The 27,094-nt window shown below is 43.4% G+C and overlaps 2 protein-coding genes across 2 annotated transcripts in view; both read left to right on the top strand.

The window, feature by feature from the left end:
• The window catches only part of LOC309536908 (sphingolipid delta(4)-desaturase/C4-monooxygenase DES2-like), a 135,975-nt gene that overhangs the window by 103,054 nt on the left and 5,827 nt on the right, over positions 1 to 27,094 (top strand). The window lies entirely within an intron of this gene.
• On the top strand, positions 1,561 to 27,091 carry LOC309536751 (uncharacterized protein). The gene is made up of 6 exons (XM_082231016.1): positions 1,561 to 1,582; positions 19,911 to 20,402; positions 21,017 to 21,098; positions 21,719 to 21,801; positions 22,111 to 22,237; positions 24,136 to 27,091. The coding sequence occupies exons 2-6, from the start codon at positions 19,989 to 19,991 to the stop codon at positions 26,040 to 26,042; spliced, it is 2,613 nt and encodes an 870-aa protein (XP_082087142.1). The 5' UTR covers positions 1,561 to 1,582; positions 19,911 to 19,988; the 3' UTR covers positions 26,043 to 27,091.

The following is a 27,094-nucleotide window of genomic DNA, read 5'->3' as shown; positions in this document are numbered from 1 at the left end:
TGGTCAGACCTCACCTGGAGTACTGTGTCCAGTTCTGGGCACCACAGTTCAAGAAGGACACTGACAAACTGGAACGTGTCCAGAGGAGGGCAACCAAAATGGTCAAAGGCCTGGAAACGATGCCTTCTGAGGAACGGCTAAGGGAGCTGGGCAAGTTTAGCCTGGAGAAGAGGAGGTTAAGGGGTGATATGATAGCCATGTTCAAATATATAAAAGGATGTCACATAGAGGAGGGAGAAAGGTTGTTTTCTGCTGCTCCAGAGAAGCGGACACGGAGCAATGGATCCAAACTACAAGAAAGAAGATTCCACCTTAACATCAGGAAGAACTTCCTGACAGTCAGAGCTGTTTGACAGTGGAATTTGCTGCCAAGGAGTGTGGTGGAGTCTCCTCCTTTGGAGGTCTTTAAGCAGAGGCTTGACAACCATATGTCAGGAGTGCTCTGATGGTGTTTCCTGCTTGGCAGGGGGTTGGACTCGATGGCCCTTGTGGTCTCTTCCAACTCTATGATTCTATGATTCTATGAATACATTCTTGTTGCTCTTGAGATGTACAGAAATCTCTTCTCCTGATTTTTAGCACCGCAGGCCTGCTGTGATGGGCTTCCTTGTCCCCCTGCCACTGAAAAATTCCATTTAACTGCCTCTTTGCCGATTGTTATGTTTAATTACTTTTTCTAAGGTAAAGATGTTACAGCTGCATCTTTGAGACACTGCACTTAGTGCTGCTTTTTCTCTTCTGGGTTTGAATAAAACTGAATCTGTGGACTTTTTGTGTGGTCCTTTCCTGCTGCTTGATATCCAAGGGGCGCTGAGTGATTTCGTTGTCCGTGGCATTTCCAGCCCCCTTTTCTCTCTCCAGGTGCCAGAGACATGGCTCTCCCCCGCAGCCCCGGGCAGAGAGAGGGGCTCCTCCTCCGGGACACGCGTTCCCCCTTCCCACGCACACGCGCCCAGTGCTCCTTCTTGCCGGACCCTCCCACGCCCCCCCGGACCCCCTCTTGCTGGGACACGGCTCTGCCCCGCAGCCCCCAAGAGAGACGCCCCCGGGTCCCCCATCTGGCCCCCCAGGACCCCCTCTCCCCCGCCCAGGCGCCCCTTCGCAGCCCCGCAGCCCCAGGCAGAGAGAGGGGCTCCTCCTCCGGGACACGGGTTCCCCCTTCCCACGCACACGCGCCCAGGCCGGCTTCTTCCCGCCCAGGCGCCCCTCCTCTCGGCCGGGGGCCCCGCACCCCCCCAGGACCCCCTTTTTCTGGGACAGGGCTCACTGCCCCGCAGCCCCCCAGGGGCCCCCAAGAGAGACACCCCCCTCTGGCCCCCCCAAGACCCCCCTCTCCCCCATTGCGGGCCCAAGTGCCGCCTCTTCCCCTCAGAGGGAGCAGCTCGCCAGGCCCCGGATGGAGCAGCTCTGGGCCTGCGCGACGCCCGGGCTCCTCCGCAGGGAAAGACCGACCAGCAAAAGGGTTAAGGGGCGCCGAGCTGGCTTCCTAGAGAGGACAGGAAAGGAAGGCGGGCCGCTCCTCCTCCTCGCCCTCCTCCCCTCTGACGTCCCTTCCGGCCTCGCCTTCGCCTGCCGGGCTCTGGTGGGTCTCCTCTCGGGGGAAGCCTGGGGAACTCCCTGCCCCGGGAGGCAGGAAGGGGAGGGAAGAGAGGCTGGGGGGTCCGGGAGGGAGCCAGAGGGACCTCAGGCCCTGGCCAGGGAGGTGGGCCTGGAAGAGAGCGAGGAGGGAGAAGGACCTTCGGAGAGACATGATGGTGAGGGAGAAGGATGTTAAGAGGGACATTATTATGAGGGAGAAGGATATTAAGAGGGAGATGATTGTGAGGGAGAAGGATATTAAGAGGGACATAATTGTGAGGGAGAAGGATATTAAGAGGGACATAATTGTGAGGGAGAAGGATATTAAGAGGGACATTATTATGAGGGAGAAGGATATTAAGGGGGACATGATTGTGAGGGAGAAGGATATTAAGAGGGACATAATTGTGAGGGAGAAGGATATTAAGAGGGACATAATTGTGAGGGAGAAGGATATTAAGAGGGACATTATTATGAGGGAGAAGGATATTAAGAGGGAGATGATTGTGAGGGAGAAGGATATTAAGAGGGACATAATTGTGAGGGAGAAGGATATTAAGAGGGAGATGATTGTGAGGGAGAAGGATATTAAGAGGGACATGATGGTGAGGGAGAAGGACATTAAGAGGGACATTATTATGAGGGAGAAGGATATTAAGAGGGACATAATTGTGAGGGAGAAGGATATTAAGTGGGACATGATGGTGAGGGAGAAGGATATTAAGAGGGACATGATGGTGAGGGAGAAGGATATTAAGAGGGACATAATTGTGAGGGAGAAGGATATTAAGAGGGACATGATGGTGAGGGAGAAGGACATTAAGAGGGACATTATTATGAGGGAGAAGGACATTAAGAGGGACATTATTATGAGGGAGAAGGACATTAAGAGGGACATTATTATGAGGGAGAAGGACATTAAGAGGGACATGATTGTGAGGGAGAAGGATATTAAGAGGGACATAATTGTGAGGGAGAAGGATATTAAGAGGGAAATGATTGTGAGGGAGAAGGATATTAAGAGGGACATGATTGTGAGGGAGAAGGACATTAAGAGGGACATGATTGTGAGGGAGAAGGATATTAAGAGGGACAAGATTGTGAGGGAGAAGGATATTAAGAGGGACATTATTATGAGGGAGAAGGACATTAAGAGGGACATTATTATGAGGGAGAAGGACATTAAGAGGGACATGATTGTGAGGGAGAAGGATATTAAGAGGGACATAATTGTGAGGGAGAAGGATATTAAGAGGGAAATGATTGTGAGGGAGAAGGATATTAAGAGGGACATGATTGTGAGGGAGAAGGACATTAAGAGGGACATGATTGTGAGGGAGAAGGATATTAAGAGGGACATGATTGTGAGGGAGAAGGATATTAAGAGGGACAAGATTGTGAGGGAGAAGGATATTAAGAGGGACATTATTATGAGGGAGAAGGATATTAAGAGGGACATTATTATGAGGGAGAAGGACATTAAGAGGGACATGATTGTGAGGGAGAAGGATATTAAGAGGGACAAGATTGTGAGGGAGAAGGATATTAAGAGGGACATTATTATGAGGGAGAAGGACATTAAGAGGGACATGATTGTGAGGGAGAAGGATATTAAGAGGGACAAGATTGTGAGGGAGAAGGATATTAAGAGGGACATGATTGTGAGGGAGAAGGATATTAAGAGGGACATAATTGTGAGGGAGAAGGATATTAAGAGGGACATTATTATGAGGGAGAAGGACATTAAGAGGGACATTATTATGAGGGAGAAGGATATTAAAAGGGACATGATTGTGAGGGAGAAGGACATTAAGAGGGACATTATTATGAGGGAGAAGGATATTAAGAGGGACATTATTATGAGGGAGAAGGACATTAAGAGGGACATTATTGTGAGGGAGAAGGATATTAAGAGGGACATGATTGTGAGGGAGAAGGATATTAAGAGGGACATAATTGTGAGGGAGAAGGATATTAAGAGGGACATGATTGTGAGGGAGAAGGATATTAAGAGGGACATGATTGTGAGGGAGAAGGATATTAAGAGGGACATGATTGTGAGGGAGAAGGACATTAAGAGGGACATTATTATGAGGGAGAAGGATATTAAGAGGGACATTATTATGAGGGAGAAGGACATTAAGAGGGACATTATTGTGAGGGAGAAGGATATTAAGAGGGACATGATTGTGAGGGAGAAGTATATTAAGAGGGACATTATTATGAGGGAGAAGGATATTAAGAGGGACATTATTATGAGGGAGAAGGATATTAAGAGGGACATAATTGTGAGGGAGAAGGATATTAAGAGGGACATGATTGTGAGGGAGAAGGACATTAAGAGGGACATTATTATGAGGGAGAAGGATATTAAGAGGGACATTATTATGAGGGAGAAGGACATTAAGAGGGACATTATTATGAGGGAGAAGGACATTAAGAGGGACATGATTGTGAGGGAGAAGGATATTAAGAGGGACATAATTGTGAGGGAGAAGGATATTAAGAGGGAAATGATTGTGAGGGAGAAGGATATTAAGAGGGACATGATTGTGAGGGAGAAGGACATTAAGAGGGACATGATTGTGAGGGAGAAGGATATTAAGAGGGACATGATTGTGAGGGAGAAGGATATTAAGAGGGACAAGATTGTGAGGGAGAAGGATATTAAGAGGGACATTATTATGAGGGAGAAGGATATTAAGAGGGACATTATTATGAGGGAGAAGGACATTAAGAGGGACATGATTGTGAGGGAGAAGGATATTAAGAGGGACAAGATTGTGAGGGAGAAGGATATTAAGAGGGACATTATTATGAGGGAGAAGGACATTAAGAGGGACATGATTGTGAGGGAGAAGGATATTAAGAGGGACAAGATTGTGAGGGAGAAGGATATTAAGAGGGACATGATTGTGAGGGAGAAGGATATTAAGAGGGACATAATTGTGAGGGAGAAGGATATTAAGAGGGACATTATTATGAGGGAGAAGGACATTAAGAGGGACATTATTATGAGGGAGAAGGATATTAAAAGGGACATGATTGTGAGGGAGAAGGACATTAAGAGGGACATTATTATGAGGGAGAAGGATATTAAGAGGGACATTATTATGAGGGAGAAGGACATTAAGAGGGACATTATTGTGAGGGAGAAGGATATTAAGAGGGACATGATTGTGAGGGAGAAGGATATTAAGAGGGACATAATTGTGAGGGAGAAGGATATTAAGAGGGACATGATTGTGAGGGAGAAGGATATTAAGAGGGACATGATTGTGAGGGAGAAGGATATTAAGAGGGACATGATTGTGAGGGAGAAGGACATTAAGAGGGACATTATTATGAGGGAGAAGGATATTAAGAGGGACATTATTATGAGGGAGAAGGACATTAAGAGGGACATTATTGTGAGGGAGAAGGATATTAAGAGGGACATGATTGTGAGGGAGAAGTATATTAAGAGGGACATTATTATGAGGGAGAAGGATATTAAGAGGGACATTATTATGAGGGAGAAGGATATTAAGAGGGACATAATTGTGAGGGAGAAGGATATTAAGAGGGACATGATTGTGAGGGAGAAGGACATTAAGAGGGACATTATTATGAGGGAGAAGGATATTAAGAGGGACATTATTATGAGGGAGAAGGACATTAAGAGGGACATTATTGTGAGGGAGAAGGATATTAAGAGGGACATGATTGTGAGGGAGAAGTATATTAAGAGGGACATTATTATGAGGGAGAAGGATATTAAGAGGGACATTATTGTGAGGGAGAAGGATATTAAGAGGGACATTATTATGAGGGAGAAGGATATTAAGAGGGACATTATTGTGAGGGAGAAGGACATTAAGAGGGACATTATTGTGAGGGAGAAGGACATTAAGAGGGACATTATTATGAGGGAGAAGGATATTAAGAGGGACATTATTATGAGGGAGAAGGACATTAAGAGGGACATTATTGTGAGGGAGAAGGATATTAAGAGGGACATGATTGTGAGGGAGAAGGATATTAAGAGGGACATAATTGTGAGGGAGAAGGATATTAAGAGGGACATGATTGTGAGGGAGAAGGATATTAAGAGGGACATGATTGTGAGGGAGAAGGATATTAAGAGGGACATGATTGTGAGGGAGAAGGACATTAAGAGGGACATTATTATGAGGGAGAAGGATATTAAGAGGGACATTATTATGAGGGAGAAGGACATTAAGAGGGACATTATTGTGAGGGAGAAGGATATTAAGAGGGACATGATTGTGAGGGAGAAGTATATTAAGAGGGACATTATTATGAGGGAGAAGGATATTAAGAGGGACATTATTATGAGGGAGAAGGATATTAAGAGGGACATAATTGTGAGGGAGAAGGATATTAAGAGGGACATGATTGTGAGGGAGAAGGACATTAAGAGGGACATTATTATGAGGGAGAAGGATATTAAGAGGGACATTATTATGAGGGAGAAGGACATTAAGAGGGACATTATTATGAGGGAGAAGGACATTAAGAGGGACATGATTGTGAGGGAGAAGGATATTAAGAGGGACATAATTGTGAGGGAGAAGGATATTAAGAGGGAAATGATTGTGAGGGAGAAGGATATTAAGAGGGACATGATTGTGAGGGAGAAGGACATTAAGAGGGACATGATTGTGAGGGAGAAGGATATTAAGAGGGACATGATTGTGAGGGAGAAGGATATTAAGAGGGACAAGATTGTGAGGGAGAAGGATATTAAGAGGGACATTATTATGAGGGAGAAGGATATTAAGAGGGACATTATTATGAGGGAGAAGGACATTAAGAGGGACATGATTGTGAGGGAGAAGGATATTAAGAGGGACAAGATTGTGAGGGAGAAGGATATTAAGAGGGACATTATTATGAGGGAGAAGGACATTAAGAGGGACATGATTGTGAGGGAGAAGGATATTAAGAGGGACAAGATTGTGAGGGAGAAGGATATTAAGAGGGACATGATTGTGAGGGAGAAGGATATTAAGAGGGACATAATTGTGAGGGAGAAGGATATTAAGAGGGACATTATTATGAGGGAGAAGGACATTAAGAGGGACATTATTATGAGGGAGAAGGATATTAAAAGGGACATGATTGTGAGGGAGAAGGACATTAAGAGGGACATTATTATGAGGGAGAAGGATATTAAGAGGGACATTATTATGAGGGAGAAGGACATTAAGAGGGACATTATTGTGAGGGAGAAGGATATTAAGAGGGACATGATTGTGAGGGAGAAGGATATTAAGAGGGACATAATTGTGAGGGAGAAGGATATTAAGAGGGACATGATTGTGAGGGAGAAGGATATTAAGAGGGACATGATTGTGAGGGAGAAGGATATTAAGAGGGACATGATTGTGAGGGAGAAGGACATTAAGAGGGACATTATTATGAGGGAGAAGGATATTAAGAGGGACATTATTATGAGGGAGAAGGACATTAAGAGGGACATTATTGTGAGGGAGAAGGATATTAAGAGGGACATGATTGTGAGGGAGAAGTATATTAAGAGGGACATTATTATGAGGGAGAAGGATATTAAGAGGGACATTATTATGAGGGAGAAGGATATTAAGAGGGACATAATTGTGAGGGAGAAGGATATTAAGAGGGACATGATTGTGAGGGAGAAGGACATTAAGAGGGACATTATTATGAGGGAGAAGGATATTAAGAGGGACATTATTATGAGGGAGAAGGACATTAAGAGGGACATTATTGTGAGGGAGAAGGATATTAAGAGGGACATGATTGTGAGGGAGAAGTATATTAAGAGGGACATTATTATGAGGGAGAAGGATATTAAGAGGGACATTATTGTGAGGGAGAAGGATATTAAGAGGGACATTATTATGAGGGAGAAGGATATTAAGAGGGACATTATTGTGAGGGAGAAGGACATTAAGAGGGACATTATTGTGAGGGAGAAGGACATTAAGAGGGACATTATTATGAGGGAGAAGGATATTAAGAGGGACATTATTATGAGGGAGAAGGACATTAAGAGGGACATTATTGTGAGGGAGAAGGACATTAAGAGGGACATTATTGTGAGGGAGAAGGACATTAAGAGGGACATTATTGTGAGGGAGAAGTATATTAAGAGGGACATTATTATGAGGGAGAAGTATATTAAGAGGGACATTATTATGAGGGAGAAGGACATTAAGAGGGACATTATTGTGAGGGAGAAGGACATTAAGAGGGACATTATTGTGAGGGAGAAGGACATTAAGAGGGACATTATTGTGAGGGAGAAGTATATTAAGAGGGACATAATTGTGAGGGAGAAGGACATTAAGAGGGACATGATTGTGAGGGAGAAGGATATTAAGAGGGACATTATTGTGAGGGAGAAGGACATTAAGAGGGACATTATTGTGAGGGAGAAGGACATTAAGAGGGACATTATTGTGAGGGAGAAGGATATTAAGAGGGACATTATTGTGAGGGAGAAGGATATTAAGAAGGACATGATTGTGAGGGAGAAGGATATTAAGAGGGACATGATTGTGAGGGAGAAGGATATTAAGAGGGACATTATTGTGAGGGAGAAGGACATTAAGAGGGACATTATTGTGAGGGAGAAGGACATTAAGAGGGACATGATTGTGAGGGAGAAGGACATTAAGAGGGACATGATTGTGAGGGAGAAGGACATTAAGAGGGACATTATTGTGAGGGAGAAGGATATTAAGAGGGACATGATTGTGAGGGAGAAGGATATTAAGAGGGACATGATTGTGAGGGAGAAGGATATTAAGAGGGAGATGATTGTGAGGGAGAAGGATATTAAAAGGGACATAATTATGAGGGAGAAGGACATTAAGAGGGACATTATTGTGAGGGAGAAGGATATTAAAAGGGACATGATTGTGAGGGAGAAGGATATTAAAAGGGACATGATTGTGAGGGAGAAGGATATTAAGAGGGACACGATTGTGAGGGAGAAGGATATTAAGAGGGACATGATTGTGAGGGAGAAGGATATTAAGAGGGACATGATTGTGAGGGAGAAGTATATTAAGAGGGACATAATTGTGAGGGAGAAGGACATTAAGAGGGACATTATTGTGAGGGAGAAGGACATTAAGAGGGACATTATTGTGAGGGAGAAGGATATTAAGAGGGACATTATTGTGAGGGAGAAGGATATTAAGAGGGACATGATTGTGAGGGAGAAGGATATTAAGAGGGACACGATTGTGAGGGAGAAGGATATTAAGAGGGACATGATTGTGAGGGAGAAGGATATTAAGAGGGACATTATTATGAGGGAGAAGGATATTAAGAGGGACACGATTGTGAGGGAGAAGGATATTAAGAGGGACATGATTGTGAGGGAGAAGGATATTAAGAGGGACACGATTGTGAGGGAGAAGGATATTAAGAGGGACATGATTGTGAGGGAGAAGGATATTAAGAGGGACATTATTATGAGGGAGAAGGATATTAAGAGGGAGATGATTGTGAGGGAGAAGTATATTAAGAGGGATATAATTGTGAGGGAGAAGTATATTAAGAGGGAGATGATTGTGAGGGAGAAGGATATTAAGAGGGAGATGATTGTGAGGGAGAAGGACATTAAGAGGGACATGATTGTGAGGGAGAAGGATATTAAGAGGGACATGATGGTGAGGGAGAAGGACATTAAGAGGGACATAATTGTGAGGGAGAAGGATATTAAGAGGGACATAATTGTGAGGGAGAAGGATATTAAGAGGGACATGATTGTGAGGGAGAAGGATATTAAGAGGGAGATGATTGTGAGCGAGAAGGATATTAAGAGGGACATGATTGTGAGGGAGAAGGATATTAAGAGGGAGATGATTGTGAGCGAGAAGGATATTAAGAGGGACATGATTGTGAGCGAGAAGGATATTAAAAGGGACATAATTGTGAGGGAGAAGGATATTAAGAGGGACATTATTATGAGGGAGAAGGATATTAAGAGGGAGATTATTATGAGGGAGAAGGACATTAAGAGGGACATGATTGTGAGGGAGAAGGATATTAAGAGGGACATGATGGTGAGGGAGAAGGACATTAAGAGGGACATAATTGTGAGGGAGAAGGATATTAAGAGGGACATAATTGTGAGGGAGAAGGATATTAAGAGGGACATGATTGTGAGGGAGAAGGATATTAAGAGGGAGATGATTGTGAGGGAGAAGGATATTAAGAGGGAGATGATTGTGAGCGAGAAGGATATTAAGAGGGACATGATTGTGAGGGAGAAGGACATTAAGAGGGAGATTATTATGAGGGAGAAGGACATTAAGAGGGACATGATTGTGAGGGAGAAGGATATTAAGAGGGAGATGATTGTGAGGGAGAAGGATATTAAAAGGGACATAATTGTGAGGGAGAAGGATATTAAGAGGGAGATGATTGTGAGGGAGAAGGATATTAAAAGGGACATTATTGTGAGGGAGGATATTAAGAGGGACATGATTGTGAGGGAGAAGGATATTAAAAGGGACATTATTGTGAGGGAGAAGGATATTAAGAGGGACATGATTGTGAGGGAGAAGGACATTAAGAGGGACATGATTGTGAGGGAGAAGGACATTAAGAGGGACATTATTATGAGGGAGAAGGATATTAAGAGGGAGATTATTGTGAGGGAGAAGGATATTAAGAGGGACATTATTATGAGGGAGAAGGATATTAAGAGGGACATTATTATGAGGGAGAAGGATATTAAGAGGGACATTATTATGAGGGAGAAGGATATTAAGAGGGACATTATTATGAGGGAGAAGGATATTAAGAGGGACATTATTATGAGGGAGAAGGATATTAAGAGGGACATTATTATGAGGGAGAAGGATATTAAGAGGGAGATTATTGTGAGGGAGAAGGATATTAAGAGGGACATTATTGTGAGGGAGAAGGATATTAAGAGGGACATGATTGTGAGGGAGAAGGATATTAAGAGGGAGATTATTGTGAGGGAGAAGGATATTAAGAGGGACATTATTATGAGGGAGAAGGATATTAAGAGGGACATTATTATGAGGGAGAAGGATATTAAGAGGGACATTATTATGAGGGAGAAGGATATTAAGAGGGACATTATTATGAGGGAGAAGGATATTAAGAGGGACATTATTATGAGGGAGAAGGATATTAAGAGGGACATTATTATGAGGGAGAAGGATATTAAGAGGGAGATTATTGTGAGGGAGAAGGATATTAAGAGGGACATTATTGTGAGGGAGAAGGATATTAAGAGGGACATGATTGTGAGGGAGAAGGATATTAAGAGGGAGATTATTGTGAGGGAGAAGGATATTAAGAGGGACATGATTGTGAGGGAGAAGGACATTAAGAGGGAGATTATTGTGAGGGAGAAGGATATTAAGAGGGACATTATTGTGAGGGAGAAGGATATTAAGAGGGACATTATTATGAGGGAGAAGGATATTAAGAGGAACATTATTATGAGGGAGAAGGATATTAAGAGGGACATTATTATGAGGGAGAAGGATATTAAGAGGGACATTATTATGAGGGAGAAGGATATTAAGAGGGACATAATTGTGAGGGAGAAGGATATTAAGAGGGAGATTACTGTGAGGGAGAAGGATATTAAGAGGGACATTATTGTGAGGGAGAAGGATATTAAGAGGGACATGATTGTGAGGGAGAAGGATATTAAGAGGGACATTATTATGAGGGAGAAGGATATTAAGAGGGACATTATTATGAGGGAGAAGGATATTAAGAGGGACATTATTATGAGGGAGAAGGATATTAAGAGGGACATTATTGTGAGGGAGAAGGACATTAAGAGGGACATTATTATGAGGGAGAAGGATATTAAGAGGGACATTATTATGAGGGAGAAGTATATTAAGAGGGACATTATTATGAGGGAGAAGGACATTAAGAGGGACATTATTGTGAGGGAGAAGGACATTAAGAGGGACATTATTGTGAGGGAGAAGGACATTAAGAGGGACATTATTGTGAGGGAGAAGTATATTAAGAGGGACATAATTGTGAGGGAGAAGGACATTAAGAGGGACATGATTGTGAGGGAGAAGGATATTAAGAGGGACATTATTGTGAGGGAGAAGGACATTAAGAGGGACATTATTGTGAGGGAGAAGGACATTAAGAGGGACATTATTGTGAGGGAGAAGGATATTAAGAGGGACATTATTGTGAGGGAGAAGGATATTAAGAGGGACATGATTGTGAGGGAGAAGGATATTAAGAGGGACATGATTGTGAGGGAGAAGGACATTAAGAGGGACATTATTGTGAGGGAGAAGGACATTAAGAGGGACATGATTGTGAGGGAGAAGGACATTAAGAGGGACATTATTGTGAGGGAGAAGGACATTAAGAGGGACATTATTGTGAGGGAGAAGGATATTAAGAGGGACATTATTGTGAGGGAGAAGGATATTAAGAGGGACATTATTGTGAGGGAGAAGGATATTAAGAGGGACATGATTGTGAGGGAGAAGGATATTAAGAGGGAGATGATTGTGAGGGAGAAGGATATTAAAAGGGACATAATTATGAGGGAGAAGGACATTAAGAGGGACATTATTGTGAGGGAGAAGGATATTAAAAGGGACATGATTGTGAGGGAGAAGGATATTAAAAGGGACATGATTGTGAGGGAGAAGGATATTAAGAGGGACACGATTGTGAGGGAGAAGGATATTAAGAGGGACATGATTGTGAGGGAGAAGGATATTAAGAGGGACATAATTGTGAGGGAGAAGGATATTAAGAAGGACATTATTATGAGGGAGAAGGATATTGTGAGGGAGAAGTATATTAAGAGGGACATAATTGTGAGGGAGAAGTATATTAAGAGGGAGATGATTGTGAGGGAGAAGGATATTAAGAGGGAGATGATTGTGAGGGAGAAGGATATTAAAAGGGACATAATTGTGAGGGAGAAGGATATTAAGAGGGACATTATTATGAGGGAGAAGGATATTAAGAGGGAGATTATTATGAGGGAGAAGGACATTAAGAGGGACATGATTGTGAGGGAGAAGGATATTAAGAGGGACATGATGGTGACGGAGAAGGACATTAAGAGGGACATAATTGTGAGGGAGAAGGATATTAAGAGGGACATAATTGTGAGGGAGAAGGATATTAAGAGGGACATGATTGTGAGGGAGAAGGATATTAAGAGGGAGATGATTGTGAGGGAGAAGGATATTAAGAGGGAGATGATTGTGAGGGAGAAGGATATTAAGAGGGACATGATTGTGAGGGAGAAGGACATTAAGAGGGAGATTATTATGAGGGAGAAGGACATTAAGAGGGACATTATTATGAGGGAGAAGGATATTAAGAGGGAGATGATTGTGAGGGAGAAGGATATTAAAAGGGACATAATTGTGAGGGAGAAGGATATTAAGAGGGACATGATTGTGAGGGAGAAGGATATTAAGAGGGAGATGATTGTGAGGGAGAAGGATATTAAGAGGGAGATGATTGTGAGGGAGAAGGATATTAAGAGGGAGATGATTGTGAGGGAGAAGGATATTAAAAGGGACATAATTGTGAGGGAGAAGGATATTAAGAGGGACATTATTATGAGGGAGAAGGATATTAAGAGGGAGATGATTGTGAGGGAGAAGGATATTAAAAGGGACATAATTGTGAGGGAGAAGGATATTAAAAGGGACATGATTGTGAGGGAGAAGGATATTAAAAGGGACATTATTGTGAGGGAGAAGGATATTAAGAGGGACATGATTGTGAGGGAGAAGGACATTAAGAGGGACATGATTGTGAGGGAGAAGGACATTAAGAGGGACATTATTATGAGGGAGAAGGATATTAAGAGGGAGATGATTGTGAGGGAGAAGTATATTAAGAGGGAGATTATTGTGAGGGAGAAGTATATTAAGAGGGACATGATTGTGAGGGAGAAGGATATTAAGAGGGAGATTATTGTGAGGGAGAAGGATATTAAGAGGGACATTATTGTGAGGGAGAAGGATATTAAGAGGGACATGATTGTGAGGGAGAAGGATATTAAGAGGGAGATTATTGTGAGGGAGAAGGATATTAAGAGGGACATTATTGTGAGGGAGAAGGATATTAAGAGGGACATTATTATGAGGGAGAAGGATATTAAGAGGGACATTATTATGAGGGAGAAGGATATTAAGAGGGACATTATTATGAGGGAGAAGGATATTAAGAGGGACATTATTATGAGGGAGAAGGATATTAAGAGGGACATTATTATGAGGGAGAAGGATATTAAGAGGGAGATTATTGTGAGGGAGACGGATATTAAGAGGGACATTATTGTGAGGGAGAAGGATATTAAGAGGGACATGATTGTGAGGGAGAAGGATATTAAGAGGGAGATTATTGTGAGGGAGAAGGATATTAAGAGGGACATGATTGTGAGGGAGAAGGACATTAAGAGGGACATAATTGTGAGGGAGAAGTATATTAAGAGGGACATTATTGTGAGGGAGAAGGATATTAAGAGGGACATGATTGTGAGGGAGAAGGATATTAAGAGGGAGATTATTGTGAGGGAGAAGGATATTAAGAGGGACATTATTGTGAGGGAGAAGGATATTAAGAGGGACATTATTATGAGGGAGAAGGATATTAAGAGGAACATTATTATGAGGGAGAAGGATATTAAGAGGGACATTATTATGAGGGAGAAGGATATTAAGAGGGACATTATTATGAGGGAGAAGGATATTAAGAGGGACATAATTGTGAGGGAGAAGGATATTAAGAGGGAGATTACTGTGAGGGAGAAGGATATTAAGAGGGACATTATTGTGAGGGAGAAGGATATTAAGAGGGACATGATTGTGAGGGAGAAGGATATTAAGAGGGACATTATTATGAGGGAGAAGGATATTAAGAGGGACATTATTATGAGGGAGAAGGATATTAAGAGGGACATTATTGTGAGGGAGAAGGATATTAAGAGGGACATTATTATGAGGGAGAAGGATATTAAGAGGGACATTATTGTGAGGGAGAAGGATATTAAGAGGGACATTATTGTGAGGGAGAAGGATATTAAGAGGGACATTATTATGAGGGAGAAGGACATTAAGAGGGACATTATTATGAGGGAGAAGGATATTAAGAGGGACATTATTGTGAGGGAGAAGGATATTAAGAGGGACATTATTGTGAGGGAGGAGGATATTAAGAGGGACATTATTGTGAGGGAGAAGGATATTAAGAAGGAGATTATTGTGAGGGAGAAGGATGTTAAGAGGGACATTATTGTGAGGGAGAAGGATATTAAGAGGAACATTATTGTGAGGGAGGAGGATATTAAGAAGGAGATTATTGTGAGGGAGAAGGATGTTAAGAGGGACATGATTGTGAGGGAGAAGGATATTAAGAGGGACATTATTATGAGGGAGAAGGATATTAAGAGGGACATGATGGTGAGGGAGAAGGATATTAAGAGGGAGATTATTATGAGGGAGAAGGATATTAAGAGGGACATGATGGTGAGGGAGAAGGATATTAAGAGGGAGATTATTGTGAGGGAGAAGGATATTAAGAGGGACATGATGGTGAGGGAGAAGGATATTAAGAGGGACATTATTATGAGGGAGAAAGATATTAAGAGGGACATTATTGTGAGGGAGAAGGATATTAAGAGGGAAATAATTGTGAGGGAGAAGGATATTAAGAGGGACATTATTGTGAGGGAGAAGGATATTAAGAGGGACATTATTGTGAGGGAGGAGGATGTTAAGAGGGACATTATTGTGGGGGAGAAGGATATTAAGAGGGACATTATTGTGAGGGAGGAGGATATTAAGAAGGAGATTATTGTGAGGGGGAAGGATGTTAAGAGGGACATTATTGTGAGGGAGAAGGATATTAAGAAGGAGATTATTGTGAGGGAGAAGGATGTTAAGAGGGACATTATTGTGAGGGAGAAGGATATTAAGAGGGACATTATTGTGAGGGAGAAGGATATTAAGAGGGACATGATTGTGAGGGAGAAGGATATTAAGAGGGACATGATTGTGAGGGAGAAGGATATTAAGAGGGACATGATTGTGAGGGAGAAGGATATTAAGAGGGAGATGATTGTGAGGGAGAAGGATATTAAGAGGGACATTATTATGAGGGAGAAGGATATTAAGAGGGACATGATTGTGAGGGAGAAGGATATTAAGAGGGACATGATTGTGAGGGAGAAGGATATTAAGAGGGACATGATTGTGAGGGAGAAGTATATTAAGAGGGACATGATTGTGAGGGAGAAGTATATTAAGAGGGAAATAATTGTGAGGGAGAAGGATATTAAGAGGGAGATTATTGTGAGGGAGAAGGATATTAAGAGGGAGATTATTGTGAGGGAGAAGGATATTAAGAGGGAGATTATTGTGAGGGAGAAGTATATTAAGAGGGAAATAATTGTGAGGGAGAAGGATATTAAGAGGGACATAATTATGAGGGAGAAGGATATTAAGAGGGACATTATTATGAGGGAGAAAGATATTAAGAGGGACATTATTATGAGGGAGAAGTATATTAAGAGGGACATTGTTATGAGGGAGAAGGACATTAAGAGGGATATTATTGTGAGGGAGAAGTATATTAAGAAGGACATAATTATGAGGGAGAAGGATATTAAGAGGGACATTATTATGAGGGAGAAGGATATTAAGAGGGACATTATTATGAGGGAGAAGGACATTAAGAGGGACATAATTGTGAGGGAGAAGGATATTATGAGGGACATTATTATGAGGGAGAAGGACATTAAGAGGGACATAATTATGAGGGAGAAGGATATTATGAGGGACATTATTATGAGGGAGAAGGACATGAAGAGGGACATAATTATGAGGGAGAAGGATATTAAGAGGAACATTATTATGAGGGAGAAGGATATTAAGAGGGACATTATTATGAGGGAGAAGGATATTAAGAGGGACATTATTATGAGGGAGAAGGATATTAAGAGGGACATTATTATGAGGGAGAAGGATATTAAGAGGGACATTATTATGAGGGAGAAGGATATTAAGAGGGACATGATGGTGAGGGAGAAGGATATTAAGAGGGAGATTATTGTGAGGGAGAAGGATATTAAGAGGGACATGATGGTGAGGGAGAAGGATATTAAGAGGGACATGATTGTGAGGGAGAAGGATATTAAGAGGGATATTATTGTGAGGGAGAAGGATATTAAGAGGGACATGATTGTGAGGGAGGAGGATATTAAGAGGGACATTATTGTGAGGGAGAAGGATATTAAGAGGGACATTATTGTGAGGGAGGAGGATGTTAAGAGGGACATTATTGTGGGGGAGAAGGATATTAAGAGGGACATTATTGTGAGGGAGGAGGATATTAAGAAGGAGATTATTGTGAGGGAGAAGGATGTTAAGAGGGACATTATTGTGAGGGAGAAGGATATTAAGAGGGACATTATTGTGAGGGAGAAGGATATTAAGATGGACATGATTGTGAGGGAGAAGGATATTAAGGGGGACATGATTGTGAGGGAGAAGGATATTAAGAGGGACATGATTGTGAGGGAGAAGGATATTAAGAGGGACATGATTGTGAGGGAGAAGGATATTAAGAGGGAGATGATTGTGAGGGAGAAGGATATTAAGAGGGACATTATTGTGAGGGAGAAGGATATTAAGAGGGACATGATTGTGAGGGAGAAGGATATTAAGAGGGACATGATTGTGAGGGAGAAGGATATTAAGAGGGAGATGATTGTGAGGGAGAAGGATATTAAGAGGGACATTAATATGAGGGAGAAGGATATTAAGAGGGACATGATTGTGAGGGAGAAGGATATTAAGAGGGACATGATTGTGAGGGAGAAGGATATTAAGAGGGACATGATTGTGAGGGAGAAGGATATTAAGAGGGACATGATTGTGAGGGAGAAGTATATTAAGAGGGACATGATTGTGATTGTGAGGGAGAAGGACATTAAGAGGGACATTATTATGAGGGAGAAGGATATTAAGAGGGACATTATTATGAGGGAGAAGGACATTAAGAGGGACATTATTGTGAGGGAGAAGGATATTAAGAGGGACATGATTGTGAGGGAGAAGTATATTAAGAGGGACATTATTATGAGGGAGAAGGATATTAAGAGGGACATTATTATGAGGGAGAAGGATATTAAGAGGGACATAATTGTGAGGGAGAAGGATATTAAGAGGGACATGATTGTGAGGGAGAAGGACATTAAGAGGGACATTATTATGAGGGAGAAGGATATTAAGAGGGACATTATTATGAGGGAGAAGGACATTAAGAGGGACATTATTGTGAGGGAGAAGGATATTAAGAGGGACATGATTGTGAGGGAGAAGTATATTAAGAGGGACATTATTATGAGGGAGAAGGATATTAAGAGGGACATTATTGTGAGGGAGAAGGATATTAAGAGGGACATTATTATGAGGGAGAAGGATATTAAGAGGGACATTATTGTGAGGGAGAAGGACATTAAGAGGGACATTATTGTGAGGGAGAAGGACATTAAGAGGGACATTATTATGAGGGAGAAGGATATTAAGAGGGACATTATTATGAGGGAGAAGGACATTAAGAGGGACATTATTGTGAGGGAGAAGGACATTAAGAGGGACATTATTGTGAGGGAGAAGGACATTAAGAGGGACATTATTGTGAGGGAGAAGTATATTAAGAGGGACATTATTATGAGGGAGAAGTATATTAAGAGGGACATTATTATGAGGGAGAAGGACATTAAGAGGGACATTATTGTGAGGGAGAAGGACATTAAGAGGGACATTATTGTGAGGGAGAAGGACTTTAAGACGGACATTATTGTGAGGGAGAAGTATATTAAGAGGGACATAATTGTGAGGGAGAAGGACATTAAGAGGGACATGATTGTGAGGGAGAAGGATATTAAGAGGGACATTATTGTGAGGGAGAAGGACATTAAGAGGGACATTATTGTGAGGGAGAAGGACATTAAGAGGGACATTATTGTGAGGGAGAAGGATATTAAGAGGGACATTATTGTGAGGGAGAAGGATATTAAGAAGGACATGATTGTGAGGGAGAAGGATATTAAGAGGGACATGATTGTGAGGGAGAAGGATATTAAGAGGGACATTATTGTGAGGGAGAAGTATATTAAGAGGGACATTGTTATGAGGGAGAAGGACATTAAGAGGGATATTATTGTGAGGGAGAAGTATATTAAGAAGGACATAATTATGAGGGAGAAGGATATTAAGAGGGACATTATTATGAGGGAGAAGGATATTATGAGGGACATTATTATGAGGGAGAAGGACATTAAGAGGGACATAATTATGAGGGAGAAGGATATTATGAGGGACATTATTATGAGGGAGAAGGACATTAAGAGGGACATAATTATGAGGGAGAAGGATATTAAGAGGGACATTATTATGAGGGAGAAGGACATTAAGAGGGACATAATTATGAGGGAGAAGGATATTAAGAGGGACATTATTATGAGGGAGAAGGATATTAAGAGGGAGATGATTGTGAGGGAGAAGGACATTAAGAGGGACATTATTATGAGGGAGAAGGATATTAAGAGGGACATTATTATGAGGGAGAAGTATATTATGAGGGACATTATTATGAGGGAGAAGTATATTAAGAGGGAAAGACCACGAAGGAGAAGTACAGGAATACCTCTGCTTACAAACCGTTCTCCTTGCAAACGCTTTAGCTTCCCTTCTCTCCCTATTAATAAATCTCTGTATGTCGGGCATTTCCCCTCCCTAATTCTTTATTTGTTTGACCCAACTGCGGGAGGCAGTGAATGACAGGAGGGCCTGGCGTGCTCTGGTCCAGGGGGTTACAAAGAGGCGCTCAGGACTAAACGACTAAACAACAACAATTCTTTATTTGATGGAAAGTCCGGTTTCCGAGGCGTCTTCCAGGGCAGTTCCACCCAGAGGGCCTTGCCACCGTCCCCTCGGATCCAGAGCAGGAAGTCCCCAAGGGACGGTGGCTGGAGCTAGACATGGGCCCTGCTGCTCACCAAGCCACCCAAGCAGATATGGTTGGGTTGGGGCGAAGCTCTGGAGGAGGGGAGGGACCCCCACTGTTGCCTCGGCTCCAGATTACACTCACTTGTCATTCACAGTTATGACTTCTCCCTCTCCCTCCCCCCCCCAGACAGCTTGGAGTCTGAGCTGTGGTGCAATCCAGCCCTGGTTCCTAGCAAGACTCATCCACGCTTCCTCAGGAAACATTCTTCTTCTCTTGGCTGTGTATTGATCTTACAATAGAATAGTGTGTTTGATTCGTAGGATTTTCTGCACCTTCCATTAGAACTTGGCAGAGGACCAAGGGGCTCCTTCCGATCTGGAGACTTCCGGAGAGCCCAGATGGATGAGCAAGACTCAGCTGGCCCTGAAGCAGGAAGAGGCCATGCCATGGAAACGGGGAGCAGTGGGGAATTCGGGGAAAACTCCATGCAGAAGATCCTGGGTGAGGAGGACACCCTTTGCTCAGAGGTGCAGAGCCAGCAGCTCAGGCAGTTCTGCTACAAGGAGGCCAAAGGACCTCGAGAGGTTTGCAGCCAGTTCTACCATCTTGACCATCAGTGGCTGAAGCCAGAAAGGCACACGAAAGCTGAGATGTTGGACCTGGTGATCTTGGAGCAGTTCCTGGCTGTCCTTCCTCTGGAGATGGAGAACTGGGTGAGGGAATGCGGAGCGGAGACCAGTTCCCAGGCGGTGGCCCTGGCCGAAGGTTTCCTCCTGAGTCAGGCAGAGGAGAGGAAGCAGGCAGAGCAGCAGGTGAGAGAGACTTTCCTCTGGATGCTCCCAAGGGGCTCCAAAGAGGAGGGAGAGTATTCCCAAATCATCTCCTAATGGCCCATCCTTTTTTGGAAAGCATATTATTATTATTATTATTATTATTATTATTATTATTATTTATCACACTTGTGGCTGGGTGCCTTCCAGCACATATAAACGCATAAGAAGACATCAGATGTCTTCTAAAGGTTATGCATTTTCTTATCTCCTTCGCACCTGATGGGAGGGCATTCCCCAGTGTGGGGGCCACTGTGGAGAAGGTCTTCTGCCTGGTTCCCTGTAACTTCACTTATCACAGTGAGGGAATCAGCAGAAGACCCTCCGAACTGGACCTCAGTTCATGGAGACGCTCCTTTGGGTATCCTGGGCCTTTGAGGCCGTTTAGGGCTTTGAATTGTGCTGGGAAATGTTCTGGGAGCCAGTGAAGATCCGTGAGGACCAATGTTTCATGGTCCTGGCAGCCAACCCCAGACACCAGTCTAGCAGAAGCAGGAAGCAGCTTTCACCTCTGTCCCCCGAAAGCGCTTGCCTCTGCCATTCCTTCTCTAACCCTTCTCCCCATTCTCTGTTTTGAATCCTTGTTGCTCTTTCAGAGGAAGGATCTTTTGGCAGAAATGGGTCTTGATTCTTCTGAGGCAGAGAAGACTCCGTTGGACGCCAGAGTGAGGCCTCTGGGTAAGGAGGAAGGAGTGTTTTCTCCCCCGTTTTGTCACATTCTCTTGGTTTTGAAACTAATCTGTGATTTCTTTGCATCTTTTGAGGGAAGACACCTGGAGCTCAGAGCTCGGGGGGGGGGGAAGATGTATTTTTGCACATCTATTACATGAAATGGGTACAAATGTACTCAGCAGGGGAGACATTTACTGCAGCTGGTTCAGTTCCACAGTTTATGATCTCATCTCTTCCAGCAACGCCTGTACATTAGTCCAAATTGAGCTCTAATTGGCAGGAGAACCTCTGCTTCTTTATGGTGGCGAAGGAGGGTTTTCGGCAGGCGAAGGGCTTTTGCACTCAGCGCCTCCATGCCGAAGCCGGAACGTTGTACCGAGACGAACTGGGAGTGAAGCCCGTTCCCCCCTGTCCCTGGGGGAAACTTGCAAGGAGAATTACCCTGTCATCCTTGTTTATCCGTTTATCCTTCTCCAACGATCTCCCGCTGCCTCCATTAAAGCAGAGCGGAACCGGAAGCTAGCAGGGGAAACTTGGATGAAGCCCCATCTGTACTGAGAGATGCACTGTTTCACCTCTGAGAGAAGCAGGCGCTCACGGTTTCCACTTACCTTGGTCTCTCCCAGGTGACGGAATGATGCCACCAAGACCTGCTCCTTCATCTTTTCATGGTGGTGGAGGTGAGGCAGCAGCTGTGGACCCAGATCAGGTAGGGGGAAGGAGCCTTGCGGGGAAGGACTGCTTGGATGCAGACTGGCTGGATGCAGAGGAATGGTGGGAGGAGCCAGAGAAGAGGGAGCCGACTGGGAGGAGGAGGAGGAGGAGGGGTCTGAAGCTGGAGAGGGAAGAGGGCTCAGGGAGCAGAGGGAGTCTGTGGCAGAGAGCAGCCCAGACTCCGAGGCAGAAGCTGCAGCAGGAGAGAGGGATGAGGAAGGCAGAGAGGGGTCTGGCCGCTGTAGAAAACAACAGAGCCAAGTGAATGTTCTCTAAGAGGACAGCCTTTTTCCTGTTCTGTTAGGGTCCAGTGTGCTTTGAAGATGTAGCTGTCCATTTCACAGGCGAGGAGTGGGCGTTGCTGGATCCTGACCAGAGAGCTCTTCATAAGGAAGTCATGGAGGAGAATCGTGGGATCTTGGACTCTCTCGGTAAGGCTCCCTATTGGATCATCCTATCTGTTTTGTAATTCAAGACATCTCTCTATGTGACGAACCTCTGATATTTTGATGGGGCTCAACAGCGCCACCCACAGCACCTGGGATGTTAACACTCCCACAGCAAACCTCGGATGGATGGCTATTGATTGTTTTCCCTGTGAATATTCTTCCTCCAGTTCTGCCGTTTAAAACCATGATCAGGCTGTCTGAACTGCCCAGGCCTTCTTAAATGTAGGATTCAGAGTGATTTGAGGTGTTGAAGTAGCTTCAGTCAAGTTTCCTGCTTTTGTTCTTGCTTCTGTCTCTCTCTGGTTGACCAAAGAGTCGCTTGGCATTGGAGATGGCACAGATTCCACGACTGAACCAAACAAACTCCATCCCAGAAAAGAGCCAGGCTTTTTGAATCTCAGGCAGTGAACACTGTAGTAACAATAATGGTAATTTTATTATTTTTACCCTGCCCATCTGACTGGGTTGCCCCAGCCACTCTGGGCAAATTCCAACAAATAGAAAAACATAATCAAACATCAAACATTAAAAACTTCCCAATACAGAGGTGCCTTCAGAAGTCCTCTAAAAGTTGCATAGTTATTTCCTTGGCATCTGATGGGAGGGCGTTCCACAGGGTGGGTGCCCCGACCGAGAAGGCCCCCTGCCTCGTCCCCTGTAACTTCTCACAGTAATGTAACATTTAAGTACAGTGGTACTTCGGGTTAAGAATTCGTTCCAGAGGTCCGTTCTTAACCTGAAACTGTTTTTAACCTGAAGCGCCACTTTAGCTAATGGGGCCTCCTGCTGCCGCTGCACTGCCAGAGCACGATTTCTGTTCTCATCCTGAAGCAAAGTTCTTAAGCCGAGGTACTATCTTTAGGTTAGTGGAGTCTGTAACCTGAAGCATATGTAACCTGAGGTACCACTGTAAGGAAACTTTAATAATAATAATAATACTGATATGACAAGTTTCTGCTGCATTCTGTGATGTCGAGAATTTAAGAAAACATCCAAATTGGTTTAAGGTGATGCACATCATCATTAAATGTTTAGCCACTAAAGAAATTTAAATTTGGCAGCTGCTACACACATTTGTTCAATATACAAAAAGTGTTTTTCAGCACACAGAAGTTCACGTTTGCCATTATTATTCCCCTACTCTTAGATCGCCCACCACAAGGTAGCTGACTATGACCAAGTCAGTCCAGAGTCAATGTTCCCAAATATTTCTCAAGCTCTTAAAATTTGTTTAGATTTATTACTGTATATTGAACAACTTAGCATATTGAATACAGTGGTACCTTGGGTTAAGTACTTAATTCATTCCGGAGGTCCGTTCTTAACATGAAACTTTTTTTAACCAGAAACACCACTTTAGCTAATGGGGCCTCCTGCTGCCGCTGCGCTGCCAGAGCACGATTTCTGTACTTATCCTGAAGCAGACTTCTTAAACTGAAGCATTATTTCTGGGTTAGCAGAGTCTGTAAACTGAAGCGTATGTAACCTGAAGCGTATGTAACCTGAAGCGTATGTAATCTGAAGCGTATGTAACCCGAGGTACCACTGTATATCTTAATTCTGGACAGGGAACTTTCCCACTTTGGCCACCTTTTAAATAATAATAAAAGCACATTTTATTTATGAAGATAGTACAGATCCATATTTAAATTTGAACAAAAAGATGTTACCAGGTTAAGCTGTACTTTTAAAAACTAAAGAGAGAAAACATATAATATTCAACTTGATTTGTATACGAAACTAGACATTTTTACAGAACAAAAGGAACATTATAACATCTAACTCCCTTCAGTTCTTCCTCTGTCCCAAGCATTAATTAGCATTGTTCCGTAATTTGGGGCTGCACTTCTTCCCGAGACTCTAATCAGTTTGCCTCTTAGTTTCAGGTGGTGATGAATTGGAAATGAAGAACAAGGGAGACGACAACAAAATCCACACAGTGGAGGAGTCCTATCAGGATTCAGACTGTGGAGAGGGATTCAGTCAGAGCTCCCATTCCACTTCCCATCAAAGAAATCCACTTGAGAAGAAACTCTATCAGTGCTTGGAATGTGGAAAGAACTTCACTCGGAGTGCCCATCTCACTTCCCATCGTAGAATTCATACAGGGGAGAAACCCTATCACTGCTTGGAGTGTGGAAAGAGCTTCAGTCACAAGCACAATCTCACTTCCCATCGTAGAATTCATACAGGGGAGAAACCATATCTCTGCTTGGAGTGTGGAAAGAGCTTCAGTCACAGCCACGATCTCACTTCCCATCGTAGAATTCATACAGGGGAAAAACCCTATCAGTGCGTGGAATGTGGAAAGAGCTTCACTGATAGCTCCTCTCTCACCTCCCATCAAAGAATTCATACAGGGGAGAAACCCTTTCAGTGCTTGGAATGTGGAAAGAGCTTCAGTCACAGGTACAGTCTCACTGCCCACCGTAGAATTCATACAGGGGAGCAACCATATCAGTGCCTGGAATGTGGAAAGAGCTTCAGTCAGGTCTCCCATCTCACTGCCCATCAAAGAATTCATACAGGGGAAAAACCGTATCAGTGCGTGGAATGTGGAAAGAGCTTCAATCGGAGTGCCCATCTCACTTCCCATCAAAGGATTCATACAGGGGAGAAACCCTATCAGTGCGTGGAATGTGGAAAGAGCTTCAATCAGAGGGCAAAGCTGTCTTCTCATCAAAGGATTCATACAGGGGAGAAACCCTATACGTGCATGGAATGTGGAAAGAGTTTCAATCACAGGGCCAAGCTCACTTCCCATCAAAGGATTCATACAGGGGAGAAACCCTATCAGTGCGTGGAATGTGGAAAGAGCTTCAATCAGAGTGCCCATCTCACTTCCCATCAAAGGATCCATACAGGGGAGAAACCCTATCAGTGCGTGGAATGCGGAAAGAGCTTCAGTCAAAACCGCAGTTTCACGTCCCATCAAAGAATTCATACAGGGGAGAAACCATATCAGTGCCTGGAATGTGGAAAGAGCTTCAGTCACAGGCACAATCTCACTTCCCATCGTAGAATTCATACAGGGGAGAAACCATATTACTGTTTGGAGTGTGGAAAGAGCTTCAGTCACAGCCACAATCTCACTTCCCATCGTAGAATTCATACAGGGGAGAAACCATATCTCTGCTTGGAGTGTGGAAAGAGCTTCAGTCACAGCCACGATCTCACTTCCCATCGTAGAATTCATACAGGGGAAAAACCCTATCAGTGCATGGAATGTGGAAAGAGCTTCAGTCAAAACCGCAGTTTCACTTCCCATCGTAGAATTCATACAGGGGAGAAACCCTTTCAGTGTGTGGAATGTGGAAAGAGCTTCAGTCACAGGTACAATCTCACTGCCCACCGTAGAATTCATACAGGGGAACAACCATATCAGTGCATGGAATGTGGAAAGAGCTTTAGTCAGGGCTCCCATCTCACTGCCCATCAAAGAATTCATACAGGGGGAAAACCCTATCAGTGCGTGGAATGTGGAAAGAGCTTCATTAGAAAGCACAGTTTCACTTCACATCAAAGAATTCATACAGGGGAAAAACCCTATCAGTGCATGGAATGTGGAAAGAGCTTCAATCGGAGTGCCCATCTCACTTCCCATCAACGGATTCATACAGGGGAGAAACCCTATCAGTGCTTGGAATGTGGAAAGAGCTTTAATCAGAGGGCCCATCTCACTTCCCATCAACGGATTCATACAGGGGAGAGGGGGCCTCTAGGGGCTCATTGGAAGATGGCCGACAATACCATCTCTCCGTCTCACATGAGGAAATTAAGAGGCTGATATGGGAGTATGCAGCCTTCCTTGTTACCCCAAGGGAATGGAGAACACTGCCCTTGCCTGCGGTTGCCATAAATCACGCCCTGATCCGAAAGAAGGGGGTGAGGGCACTAGGCACACAGCCCTTGTGTGGCACGGCTCTCCCGGACGCTGTCTCTGATTGCACGCCTGGTTGCAAGAGCTCAAAATAAACAATTAGAAGCAAATGCACATATTTTGAGCGAAGACCGGGAGTTAAGACTGCTAATTAAAGTGATCTCTGTGAAGCGGAGCGACGGGCTGGATTCAACAAAAATGAAGAAGATTCATCAGAGGATTGGTATGTCGGAGCGGGGCTGAAAAGGGGGGAGGAAAAAACTTTTCTTTTTTTATCTTATGTGAGTACCCGATAACCCTCCCCCCAAGAAAGAACCGTTGCAATTACTGATTACAAGCAGGATGATTAAGAACTGTGTGGAAATAAATTACTAATCAAAGACATGGCTAGTGGGAACATCGGGAAAGGAATGGAAGCTCTTTGTGACACAGTTATAAAAAGAGATTTGTTATGGCAGGCCCGGCCACAGGAAGATCGAGGGGGAGGAGGACCATGGTTTGTTATTATATCGGACTGTGAGTTTGACCTGGCAGGGCCCCCTGAGAAAATTGAGGAAGACTGGCTGGCCTGTGGAAGTTAACGGACAGACTTTGGGAATGCTTTGTACGGAGGTGTGGAAATGGTGTCTGTCTTTCTTGATATGGCTCTTGGAGGAGTGCAAAATCCACACAGGATATAACAACGTTTGTATTCAACCCGCTTGTGGAGACTATCAGAGATCACAAAAAGGAATACATGATAATAACAAGAAGATGAGGAAAATAACAAAGTGAAGATTGAACAGAAATGTGAATACAGAACTGTGTACGTTAAAGCAGCAGCAAGAGAGATGTTTGGATCCCTTTCTGAGCTCGAAGCATGGGTACCCCCAACAAAAAAATTAAAAATTTGGCTGTGTAATTTGGAATTAATGTGATTTGCAATTAATGTGATTTGATTGGCCTGTTAATAAAAATTA

Source organism: Podarcis vaucheri (assembly GCF_965113315.1).
Source record: "Podarcis vaucheri genome assembly, chromosome: 7".
Taxonomy (NCBI): Eukaryota; Metazoa; Chordata; class Lepidosauria; order Squamata; family Lacertidae; genus Podarcis; species Podarcis vaucheri.
This window is presented reverse-complemented; position numbering and strand designations above follow the sequence as displayed.

Excerpts from the sequence above, each read along its gene's own strand:
- LOC309536751 (XM_082231016.1), top strand. The coding sequence starts at position 19,989 with ATGGATGAGCAAGACTCAGCTGGCCCTGAAGCAGGAAGAGGCCATGCC. Across the intron at positions 21,802-22,110 it reads CAGCTGTGGACCCAGATCAG|GGTCCAGTGTGCTTTGAAGA; the intron begins GTAGGGGGAAGG and ends CTGTTCTGTTAG. Across the intron at positions 22,238-24,135 it reads TGGGATCTTGGACTCTCTCG|TTTCAGGTGGTGATGAATTG; the intron begins GTAAGGCTCCCT and ends TTTGCCTCTTAG.